This window comes from Panthera uncia (genome assembly GCF_023721935.1).
Source record: "Panthera uncia isolate 11264 chromosome B3 unlocalized genomic scaffold, Puncia_PCG_1.0 HiC_scaffold_1, whole genome shotgun sequence".
NCBI classification, from domain to species: domain Eukaryota; kingdom Metazoa; phylum Chordata; class Mammalia; order Carnivora; family Felidae; genus Panthera; species Panthera uncia.
In genome coordinates this window covers 76322763-76335551 of record NW_026057582.1, presented here as the reverse complement: position 1 = coordinate 76335551, position 12789 = coordinate 76322763, and the positions used below count along the sequence as shown (strand labels likewise).

At 42.4% G+C, this 12789-nt stretch overlaps 1 protein-coding gene across 1 annotated transcript in view; it reads left to right on the top strand.

Annotated features, from left to right (window-relative positions):
* Positions 1-12789, top strand: part of RYR3 (ryanodine receptor 3) — a 367593-nt gene that overhangs the window by 249152 nt on the left and 105652 nt on the right. The window contains exons 47-52 of the mRNA XM_049611650.1: positions 1147-1316; positions 3704-3924; positions 6257-6347; positions 7970-8110; positions 9339-9502; positions 11584-11662. Of these exons, the coding sequence (XP_049467607.1) occupies positions 1147-1316; positions 3704-3924; positions 6257-6347; positions 7970-8110; positions 9339-9502; positions 11584-11662 (866 nt within the window). The remainder of the gene's footprint in view (positions 1-1146; positions 1317-3703; positions 3925-6256; positions 6348-7969; positions 8111-9338; positions 9503-11583; positions 11663-12789) is intronic.

Genomic DNA, 12789 nt, shown 5'->3' with positions numbered 1-12789 from the left:
AAATTGTAGAGCCTTTGAAAAAACATATGATAAAAGAAATGTCAAACTCAGAATTACCCAAACTTTTTGAGCACAAAACACTTAGTAGTATCCTATAAAATGAATGTTCCTCAGAACATGAGTCTCAGAGATTAATTCAGCCTCGCCATTCAGATCTGGCTCCCCCTGGTGTTCAGCAGAGGCAGATAGCTTCTTGTTGGGAAGGTCCCCTTCTCTCCTTGCTTGACCAGAGCCCTGCACTGATCCCTGCGCTGAATGAGGCTCTGGGCTGAATAGGACTAAACCTTTGTGGCTCTCAAGGTAATTTATGAAGTACAGTATGTAAATATGCTCTGATTTAGCTTGATCATTTAGGGGCTCTTTTTCCTATTTTTTGATGTTAACAAACTTTCAAACTCCTGTCTTTATTCTCTAAGTCAAGCAGTTTTGTTTTCTTCATGGTATTCCTCACTTCACCTTTGAACTTTTGTATTAAAGTAAGATTAGAATTATTGGAAGATCTGTCCTCAATTTCACCTAAATCAGATAATAGTTTCCAAATACTAAGAGAATATTTCCTCAGTTATGTGCTATTTATGATGTAATGGCTACAAACAAGACATCCTCTTAATCTCCCTTACCTTTTCTCCCTTCATTTCTTCTGTCTTCAGTCAACAAAGCAAAAAAACCAAGCCCCGATTCCTGGCATTTGCCCATTTTGTGTGGTGTAAGTACTCTCACCATGGTCCATTTCAAGCTCTCAATGTGTGTCACTGAGCCACGGAGTTGGAAAGAGAATGCACATAGCACACCACTGTATTGTATTTCCAACATGCAAATAAAACCGATATAAATAACCTCAAGAATATAGTTGATAGCAAAGTCATTAGGAGGTGATGCGTTTTGAGTATTTGTCACCTTTCTAAATATAATTTACTTAATTGTAAATTTTAGTTGTTGATAATGAGTATGTCTAACAACTGGCTCAAGAAAATTCCTGAAATGTAAGCAAGCGGCTGTTCCAAGCGAGTATCCGCTGGCTGCAGCACGATACTGTATTCCTGTTGCTTGTTAGGAGAACAAGGCGTGTAGACAGACACACTCTGTGTGGCCTTTGAGTCTGTGGAGATAGAAAAGGGGCCATGACGTTCTCTGTGTGTCTTTCAGATGGGTCGGTCAGCGAGCCAGATATGGCAGCCAACTTCTGCCCTGACCACAAGGCACCCATGGTGCTGTTCTTGGATCGTGTTTATGGCATTAAGGATCAAACTTTTCTGCTCCACTTGCTAGAGGTTGGATTTTTACCTGACTTAAGAGCCTCTGCCTCTCTAGATACAGTAAGTGGCTAAAATAAGGAAAACTATCTTTTTCCCATCATTGTATGTTAGTAACATTGGATTTCAAAGTGATTATTTTCTATCTCCTCACTGATTACATGTTAGCAGTCGGCTTTAAAGGTAAGAAAATAGAAGTACCAAGAAATGGAAGGTCTTAATTTGTTGGGCCAGAGAATTAAATGTAGGTAAACTCGACCTCACATATTCAATCCAGATTCCTCTGTTGCAAGTTTCTCAACCTTGGCACTATCTGGTGTGGGGGTACATCCTGTGTATTATAGGATATTTAGCACCATCCCTTGACCTCTACCCACTAGATACCAGTAGCACACCCATAAAACCAATTCTGATAGCATCAAATGTCCCCTAGGGGACAGAATCTCCCTTGGTTGAGAACCAGGGCTTGTTGCTTATGAAAAGGTCTGGCTGGCAGCATTATAGGCTGGAAATACTCTTCCCACTCTCCTTAAGTTTCATGCACTGACCATCAGGAAAGATGATCTCCAAGCCAAGCAGTTTTGGAGCTTTGGGCACGGCAAGGTCAAGACCAGAGGCCAAGTCAAACCCAAGTTTGAAAGTCAAGGGTGAAGTATAGTAATCCAACATCAACAGACATCAAGACAGGAGGCCCCAGGAGTTATAAAGCGTAGAAGCATGATTGTCCAAGTCAGAAACAGTGCACCAGAAGTCCTGGGTCCAAGAAGAAAAGAACAATTCGATCAGCATAAGTCTAAAAACATCTTGCCAATGTAGGGTTACTTTTTTGGAGAGCCAGAAGATGCAGGTCTTCTTAATCATAAAGTCTCTCAAAGGCTCCACCTAGTGTCCAATAGAGATAGAAGTCTGAGCTCTGTGATGGGTGGTCAGCTAGCCAGTACCTTAAATGGGATGGATTTCGTTTGAATGGGTTACTCACAAATGTATAGGATCACCCAGAAATGGGAAGCAATACAAGTCCCAATCTGAATGGAAGATCCATTCTTATTTTTGGCATGGTGTTAAGAAATGACATATTCCTGAAGGTGTTTGGGACATATGATCATTTTGGATAATTAAAACATTGCTTCCACAGCTACTTTTGTTTGGAGTTTTTTCTATAAATTACTTGATTAAAAAAAATGGTAATTGTTTTCACTTTTGGGACATTCCCAAGGTTCCTGATCAAAGCATTTGGGTTTTTTATTGGTCAAATAAACAGCAAATTCTGTTCTTCCATTTGGTGTTCAAATCATATGCTTGTCTAGGCACAATCTGCAGCAAAATAAGCTAAACGTTCAGTTCCTTAACACATGCATTTTTATGCATTCTCTTTTGAAAACTTTTAAGCCACTGGAATCAAAGCTCTGTCCTTCCCCATTGTGACAACTCTATTTACCAAAATGATAAATGTGAAAGATTTGCTATTTCTTTCAGTAGGATTACTAAATCTTATCAAAGACAAACTTTTGATAATTAATAGGAATACCCAGAAATGTGTACAGTTCAAGACAGTTTATCATGTCATAACTTACAGAAAATGTGTTACAGATACAATGGCTCTGATAATCACAGGAAATAACGATAAGATTTTATCTTTGTGGATCTCAAGGTTTCTTCTGAAGTTGCCTAGTTTTCAAAGATGGTAGCTAAGAATGCTTTGATTAAATGTCAGTAACTGGGCCTGCCTTGTGTCTAGCCTAAGTGAATGAGAAAGAACACTGAGTGAGAATTAAAGCAGAGTTTTTGAGTGAGTCCTAAGTTTATGTTCCTTGTACCCTTTTCCCATCAAAGGTAGGTTCTCTTTAGTGAATTCTACCCTCGTGCCATTTATCAGATAGTGAATTGCTCACAATGCTCATAAATTAAGTGATAAGGTCACAGCTCCACTTTCTCTCTGCAAACCTGTCACAAAACCAGTGGTTTGATGGCTCGCTTGGCCAGTAGCCACTTACTAATCTCAAAATCACCTCAGGACAAGTGAGGTGACACCTTCTCAGCACAAGGTGAGAAAAAAGAGCTAAGACAGAATAATAACATAGTAGCTTGGCAGTTGGACTTTGCAAACATGAAGAATGTTGGGTTAGACTGGTCATCGGCTGATTTTAATAGGTTTTAGGATCCCTTTTTGAGGGGAACAGATGCTCGTGGGTCATTTGGAATGAGTTAGGACCAGCCAGCCTTTGCTTTCCTTCTGTTTATTTTTTTCTTTTAACCTGTTTTTTTTTTTCCATTTAAAATGCAAAAGAGAAGTAGGTCTGCTGACAAGGTAGGGAGTTGTTCACTCTGTTACTGTGAAACACTGTGATGCGTAAGCTTTCCAACCTGCTAGACAGGATCTCCATACGCAGGGTAAGCTGTGCTCTGTCTTTCCCAAGGAGATTAACCAGTGTCCCAATTCCCTTTCCTAGGTTTCCCTAAGCACCACAGAGGCCGCACTCGCACTAAATAGGTATCTATGTTCTGCTGTGCTTCCGCTCCTCACAAGATGTGCCCCTCTCTTTGCCGGAGCAGAACACTACACCTCTTTGATCGATTCTACACTCCAGACAATATATAGGCTTTCCAAGGGACGTTCCCTCACCAAAGCCCAGAGGGACACCATAGAAGAATGTTTGCTTGCCATTTGCAAGTAAGTACCCTGGCCTGTGGTTTTCACCTCCATGTGTGCATCCGTGTCAGTTGCATTTAATTGTGTAATTGAAAAACTGGTGACTCCAGCTTAAGGAAGCTTCCAGGCCTTAGCCATACACCAACGTCTCCCCAGACATCTCCTCTTAGGTTATGCGGGGACTCCCACTTACCTCAAGTTTGCTGATCACCTCTGCATGGAGTCTCATCTCTCACTATGGAGAAATGGGGGGCACAGCTCAGACTCTTGCCCTGAGGGTTGGTGGAACAGAAGATGAAACTGTCTTTCAGGCCTTAAGTATTCAGATTAAGAACTAATGTTTTGGTTCCTAAAAGCCAGAAACCAAGTTTTTCCTTCTCTAAGTGAGTGGACCTTTACACAGAGACCAGATGTAAGAGTGTGAATCAAAGCAGCCTACCTGTAAGCCTCAAAGAACCTGGAGCAAAGATAAGAAGGAATCTCCAGTCCCAATGGGGAATTAAGGGCAGTAGTTTTCACCACTGCAGATAGGTATCAGAGCAACCAAGGACAAAGGGTAAAGTCAACCCAAGAGACTTGGATCCTCAGAAAACTGTCAAGTCTGATAGGGTCAAAGGAAGAAGGCCCCTTCCAATAGCAGGTCTCAGCAATATGGTCCAGATGCTGATTTGCTGTGTTAAGCCAGTGTTTTCTGCCTTGGAATCATATAGGGAGCTACAAAATAAATATCCAGTGTCCATGCCATACCTCAACCCCCAAAATCAAACCTTTAGTAATGGGACCCAGGCTTACAATTTTTGAAGCTCCCCAGGTGCCTCCATAATACAGCCAAGATTGAGACCCACTGCTCTGGGATGTCCAGGAGATAGGCCCAGCAGGTGTCCCTGTAGTGGCCCGCTGGATATGGTCCTTATTCTTGTTGAATGAATGGTTTCTTAATCACACAAGGGATGACTATGTACTGGGGGTGGGGGGGGGTGGGGTGGGGACACCTAGGACTACCTAGAAAAAAAAGCAATAATTAGTAATGAATTTTATATTATAATTCCAAGATTTAGAGACAAGGCCATTTACTTGCTGTATATTTCACTTTTTACTCCAGGACTTTTTATCACAAGGCCGGCTCTTGGAAAAGTTGTCAGCCAGATGAGTTCTCTTGTCCATCTCCATTCGCATCCATTCTCCTTGTAGGATTTCTTTCCTGACATTCCAACATTTAACATCAGTCATTAACTTGGCCTCCATGGCTCCTTGTGCATCCGTGGTTGGAAGTCAGTAGGTCTTGAACTGAACATACATGCTAAATTATGTATATGGGCACTTTTCTGTGCAGAGAATTTGGAGATTCCATTCAGTTTTTAAAAGCCTTGGTAATCTAAAAATAAAAGTGAATCAGTGTTGTTTATCTCTCCTTTCTCTATTTCAGAATTGTACCAACTACCAACGCCATGAACTCTTCGATAATTTGATAAATTGTTTGCTAATTGATTATAGTATTTGCCTGTTTAAGGAGGGTTGTTTTGTTTTGTTTTTTTTTGAGGACAGAGCCTTAACCTAAAGAAATGATTCCAATAATGAGGATTTCAGAGATTGGATAGTAATTCAGAGGGTCTTAAACTCCCTTGCAGTCACACCAGTAGGTGGCCTCAGATTCCACCTATGCACTGGTCAACTCCATCATCCTTTGCAGAGTTCAAGGAGACAGTTGGCCCTTAGAGATGGCTGTAAAAATCAACTGCACCTTCTTTCTATTATATTCTTTGTACATAATCTGTAACTATATTTTGATGGTGCATAGACTCTAGGACATCTTATCACCTGGTGATTAGACTTTACCTTAGGTATCTCACTTCGTTAGCCACACATTCCCCTTTTATATTTTAAATATACAGTTGACCTTTGAACGACACGGGTTTGAATTGTACAGGTCCACTTGTATGTGGATTTTTTTCAATTAATACACTACTATAAATATATTTCTCTTATAATTTTGTTAACATTTTCTCTAGCTGCCTTTATTGTAAGAGTACAGTATATAATACATATAACACAAAATACTGTTAATCAATTGTTTGTGTTACTGGTAAGGCTTCCAGTCAATAGTAGGTTATTAGTAAGGTTTTGGAGGGGGTCAAAAGTTATATGCTGGAGGGGTTAGCACCCCTAGCTGCCATGTTGTGAAAGGATCACCTGTACTTACTTTTAAAGTGTGTTATCATTGACCGTGATTTACCCAAGATCTTGTTTTAGGAGCTAATTATTCTGAGGCTTAGCTCTGGTATATGGTGTTTCTTCTTTCTTCCTTCTTTCATCATTTTCTTACCTTTCTATTCTTTCTTATTTCTTACTGCAGTCACTTGAGGCCTTCGATGTTACAGCAACTCTTGCGACGTCTTGTCTTTGATGTGCCGCAGCTCAACGAATACTGCAAAATGCCTCTTAAGGTAAACCTCTTTATTGCTGCAGAAATACAGTCCACAGCACAGAAACTTGCCTTGAAAAACATGAGGGCTTCACAATTGGAGAAAAATATACATTCAATGAGTTTTACTTTTTTGAGGGCTAAAAAGATACAACCCACCCTATCACACCCCTATCTGAATGTCCAGGTTGCAGAGAGTAGATCATTAACTGCTCCAATTTTCTTTAATTGCTTTCCACTGGCTACGTGTTATTTAGCAGAAGTTAATGAGGGGGACTTGGATTGTGCAGTTTCCTGCCTTAATTACGTTTTCAGAATGTATCCAATCTCAAAAAGCTTTGAAGGCCTTGTGATTATTCATTGAAGTACAGAAACTAAATTGTCCTTTTTCTATTCCATACTGTTTTGTGCCTTTTTTTTTTTCCTGTTGAACAAACCCTCTTTTGTGTTTGTTTTTAACTCTTACCTGCTTTCCTTTATGAATGTAAAGTAGAAAGAGCCATAGAGCTATTTGTTGTCTCATTCATGATTTTCTCATAAATTACAATAATTTTATCACTGGCACAGGGAGCATCTGGGCCTGGGTGGGAGGGCATCACAATCAACTGCCCACCCAAGAGAAAAATGTTTTTTTAACTTTCACCTATGAGGTACCTGCCGTATTTGCATATTCATTGTGTCGGCAGTGGCTAGCCACACCTGAAAATTCTGCCTGGTGACTTTAACAGAACTTTTCCTTTTTCTCAGAATTTGGCAAAGCCAAGGATTTCCAGAAGCATTTTACTGGGATAAACAGAATTCCCAGAAGCCTTCAGTTCAGTCCTCTGTCTCCATGCCAGGCAGAAAGCAGCTTGTATATTGTCAGAGATTCCACTGCCCTCCAAGGGCTATTCTTCTAATCTTAATCCCAGTAAGCATTTTAGCTGAAAACTATGGTTTTCATAGTCCAACCTGGCATTGCTTCCTCAGCAGGCCTGTACTGCCAGCTGGATTCTGGTCCCTGAGGAAGCAGCATCAGTAGCACTCAGTAAACTCGCTTTTACTTCTTAGACCAGCGGGATTTTTCTTAGAGGGTGTGGATTCCACCTGTTGGGATAGGAACTTTGGCGCTGTGCTTCTGCCCTCTCCTGGCCACATGTGGAACTGTTGTAACACGGCTGGGCCATCAGAAGGCTCAAGAGAAAAGCAAGGAAGCCATGGGCAGTAATCAGTATAGAGAAAATCTTCAGACCCCTCGGGGTGCTCCTCACCATCTCCATATCAGCATCACTCAGAGTCTTCTAGATTTATAAGCAAATGTCTCAGAAGAAATTATTCCCACCTTTGAGTGGCTGCAGTGTTAGATAGCAACTACTTCATTTGAAGCAGAAAGAGTTCCTCTCCATTTTCCAGCAACTGCTGGGGGCACATTAGGAGGCACAAGAGTTAATCAGGTGGATTCAGCTCCGGCTAGAGCTCATTAGGCAGGAAAGCAGACCATTCCCAGTGGTGTCTGAGGGCCTCTCTGTAGATAACCCAACTGTTTCAACTGTTGGTTTCACTCTCATGTCTGCCCCCTGCTGTTGTGTTCTCCCCTGCATGTTGCGGATGCCTGTGGATCTTCCGTACCCCACCCACTGGTGCAATCCTGTTCAAACCTCCCAGCTTCTGACAAATCACTATGAACAGTGCTGGAAGTATTACTGTCTGCCTTCAGGATGGGGGAGCTACGGGCTAGCTGTGGAGGAGGAATTGCACCTGACGGAGAAGCTCTTCTGGGGGATTTTCGACTCCCTCTCCCATAAGGTAATGGCAGTAACTTCTGAACAAAGAGGGAGCACCTGGATAACCAATGAGTAATAAATGCCTGTGAATAATAATAGCTAATGTTTTTAGCCTTTGCCACGTGCTAGGAACAGAGCCGGTTGCTTCCCAAGTGTATATCACACCATCCTTACCCAAGTCTGTGGAACAGGAGCTATGCTAATCATCATTTCACAGACGAGGATAAGTCTCAGAGCAGTTGAATAACCTGTCAGACTCACAAAGCTAAAACACAGGAGAAGGACTTCCAGAGCAAATTACAAAAATATTTCCTAGTTTCAGTCTTGATGACTCACCCTCCCTGTCATTCCTTTCCTCCTGACATTGTGTGGCCCCTGTTAGCCAGTCTTTACCAAGCTCAGTTGTAGAGGAGAATCCCCAACAGCTGCTCTGATGTTGAGATGTGGGATTTTCAAAAGACCACATACCATTCTGAGGAAGGTTCTTCACAGCCACTTGCTTGAGGAGAAAATTGAGTAAGAGGCCTCTGTACAGTCTGACTGAAATACAGTTCAAACTGTCAGACTTGCCTCCACTCCCCTTAGCCCAGTTTATTTCGATTTTTGAGGTCGCCATCTTTAAAGGTGGAAAATGAGTAAGTCTGGCTTTCTTACCACAGTCTGAAGCTTGTGGATTGCTCCAGTTGGTGTTCACCTGCACTTAAATTTTATTTATTCCAGTGTTCTTTTGGTCTAGTAGGAGTAGATCAAAAACTGTTCCTAACCCCGTATTATTTGACTGAAATTTCTTCCTGGCCCCATTCAAGAGAGAACAGATGTGATATTGAGCCGTCTGCTGAGGATACCAACATAAGACCCATATCAGCTGCAGAGAGGACTGTCAGAGCTTCTCCTGTCCTCTCCAGTCACAGGTTGGGTCTATAACCATCTGTGGTAGGCAAGTTTATAGACCACTGTAATCCTTAGATATTCTTGCAATTAACTATTTGGGAGATACTGATTTAAACTTTGATTAAAGGATTTTCACCTTAAAGCACATGGTGACTTGAGGGCTTTACGGGTTGTCGTTTGATCTTCCAAGGATCCTTAAGTTTCCACCAGAAAGCATCAAAGGATATAGATGTTTCCCATTTTGGTGAATCTGGACAAATGCAAGCATTTTATTTTTTTCAGCTAATTGATGAGTTGTTCCCTGTGGGCGGCACTAGTTCTCATCTCTGTGCTATCATGGTCTTTGTCTTTCCTCACAGAAGTATGACCCAGACCTTTTCCGAATGGCCCTTCCTTGTCTCAGTGCTATAGCTGGGGCGCTACCACCAGATTACTTAGATACCAGAATCTCAGCCACGTTGGAGAAACAGATCTCAGTGGATGCAGATGGCAACTTTGACCCCAAACCCATCAACACCATGAAGTGAGTCCAGAATCATCTCTAAGCCAGTCGACATTTTGGCCAGTGGCTGGTGTTTCTCTTTCAGAAGGTAGCGAGGATTATGAACTTTTCTTCCTTCTGTCCTGCTAACCCCGCGGATCATTTTCTTTGACACGCTACAAGTCAAGTTAGGCACTGGGTTTTGTCAGCTTCTGAAGGTCTAATCCGTCCATATCTGATTATGTGCTGTATTATTATATTCTGGGCTTTCCTTTCGGGGGTTGGTTTATTTATTATAAGAGACTAATGCTTTCCACAAATAAATGTCACCCGAGGCATTGTTAAGAACCACGCTGACAAATGATGCAATTAATTTATTAATGAATTTTTTGACAAAAATCGTCATTCTTTGTGAATTAGGCCTCTATAGTTCTAATAGCATTATACATCAAAACAACTCTATAAATAACACTCAGCTGAACTCCAGTAAGGCCTCAGGGTGTGAGTGACAGAACAGGATGGGGTCCTTATTTGAAAGACTGGACCCACTCTTTGCCATGCCAAGGGATGCTGGAATTTTAGAATCACCCTACAATAGTGTCTTTTACTTCCTCCCTCTGGTTCCCCAGCATTCCTCTCTAGCGATGATTAGGCCACAGATAAAATATTGGGCAACATATGCCCAATTTTGCCTTCTGGCAGTTCTTTCCTAGTTATGATTATGTGTTGTGGGTCATATAGTCTTCATGTCCGGGTGCATTTTAAATGAAGAGCTCTAAAAATGCTTTAGATTGAACAGGGAAATCAAGACATCCTGTAAGAGCCCCTTAGACTTGTGGTTTGCGGCAGTAGCTCCCATAGGAGAGGCATAGCTTGAGCCATTCCTAGGGGCCGTCAGCTTTGATAATGTATAAAATTCACCTTCGGGAAAATTATGTACACATCCTATCACATGGAGCCTCGAGCGAGTGGATGGCAGGAAATAGAATTGAACCTGCTGTAAAAAAGAGGTAAGGGGTGTGATAAAGTACCAAGCTAGAGCCCAAGAGACGCAGGTGTTGACCTCGGAGAACTTCACCTTGTGAAAACGTAAACATACTGAAGGAATGACAGATGGTGTAATCACTTGGATGCCTTTATAAACATTTTGAGATATACACTAGCAATTGTTTGCTAGCGATGAGTGTGGTTCCATGTTATCTTGAGAGTTCTGATTTCTTCACATACACCTCTGGCATCAGTATGGTTCTCCAAAAAATATAAGTAACAGGAGCTAGAAGTTAAGCAGAAAAGCACATTATTGCAAGGATACAGGGTTATAATTAAAACCTAGTGCAAAGCTGACCAACCAGGCCTCAGGAAGCACAGGAACCAAGGCAGGGTGACGACATGAACAACCTTCAATGTAGTATCCCCATTAGATGAATCAGCTCAAAGACTTTGCTGCCCTGGCCTCAAACAACTCAAGACTCAAATTCCAGGGAGAGTGAGTCTGATTGGCCTACTCAGATGTCCATTCTTGGTGACTGTTCGCATAAGACTCCATGCAATTCAAGACTTGTTCCTCAAAGGAAAATGGGGGTGCTTTTTGTTTGTTTTGTTTTGTTTTTTGTTTTTGTTTTTTACCACTAGATGGGACAGAAGCTGCCAGGCTAACAGAAACAAGTGTCTGCTCTCCTAACCAAATTCTAATATTTAAACATGAGTCTCTGAATCCAAAAAAGTAGACAGTCTTTTGTAACATTTGGTTCTCTGTCTATCCATTTCTGGCATTCCCAGATTGGAGTTGGTGAGGTTACAGGCAGTGTCTTTGGATAAGGGGATTTTCACTGTCTAACCCAGGTCAGATCTGGCACAGGAGCCAATGGAATCTTGAGCAGCTGGAAGGAGGTCACCTGTGCAGCAGAGGCTCCTACAGTGATGTCCTCCAATAAGACCTAGTGTGTGTCTGTGACCCAGCATGGACAGGCCATGAAGTTCACAGCTGGGAATCCAGCTTCAGCCTTGGGTTAGCTGGTCCCTCCCGTCCAACTTCTGCCAGCTGATCGTTGGTTCTGGCCATCTTTTCAGTACATCCAGCTGAAGTGCTTGGGGAGGTTGTAATTTTTTTTTTCTCATTTCAGTTTTTCCTTGCCTGAAAAATGGGAGTACATCGTCACCAAGTACGCGGAGCATTCACATGATAAATGGGCCTGTGACAAGGTAGGGATTATCATCCAACTGACAATTGTCAGGGGGAAAAAAAAACAGCCCAAGAACATTAAAGGGTCCAATCCTGGAAATCTGCCTGATTTGTCTAAGTGACAGACTGGCCATGCCAAGAGAATTCATTATTTCTGAGCAGCAATTTCCCAGGGATGGTGGAGGTCGGAGAAATAGGCAGCAGCAGTGGCTGGTGCTGCTTTTTGTATTTCTCAGGAAAATGATTGATTCTGGGAGTGTTAACTCTTTTCTAAACATTGCATTTTCTGGAGTTTGCACCGAACATGTGATTTTGACATAAATGCATAGTATGGGGCAGGAGGCATTCGTGAAATTCTTTCTTTGAACGTAGCATTGGAAAAAGGGAAGTGCAGTTGAAAGCCTTACCCTTGTATTTTGTCGGCAAGCTGCATTTCATTCTATGGAGGACCCGCATCTTCCCATGGTAGGCAGCCGTAGAACTTCCAGACACTCCCTTATTAATAAGCCTGTCCATCTGGTGTTTAAAATTCCTCACCACATGAGGTCAGGCTGCTTAATGAGTTTAATTGCTCTGTCAGCCCTTTAATGCTGGCAGGCAAAGTGGGAGGAATGTGCCAAAGACATCCAGGATTCCTGTGGGCCGCCAGTTGAGGACTGGGGCCATTGCTCAGCTGCGGCTTCGAGCATGTAGCAGTGAACCCGTCTCCCCTGCAGAGCCACAGAAAACCACCTCCCAGCAGTGTGCCCTAGAGAGGGGACACCTTTAGCCGCTCTCTCAGCCTCTGCATTGATCTGGGGTCAGTTTTTTTTCCTTTGATCAGTTTCTGTTTGGGGCTGGTGATAACAACAACCCTCGTAACCATAGAGTGGGCTAATATGTCATGATTTTAGAGCAAAGGTTGGCAAACCTTTTCTGTAAAGAGCCAGATCGAGGGACGTCTGGGTGGCTCAGTCAGTTAAGCATCCAACTCTGGCTTAGGTCATGATCTCATGGTTCTGTGAGTTCAAGCCTCACATTAGGCTCTCTGCTGTCAGAATGAAGCCTGCTTTGGATCCTGTCTCCCTCTCTCTGCCCTTTCCCTGCTTGCACCTGTGCATTCTCTCTCTCTCTCTCTCTCTCTCTCTCTCTCTCTCTCTCTCTCTCT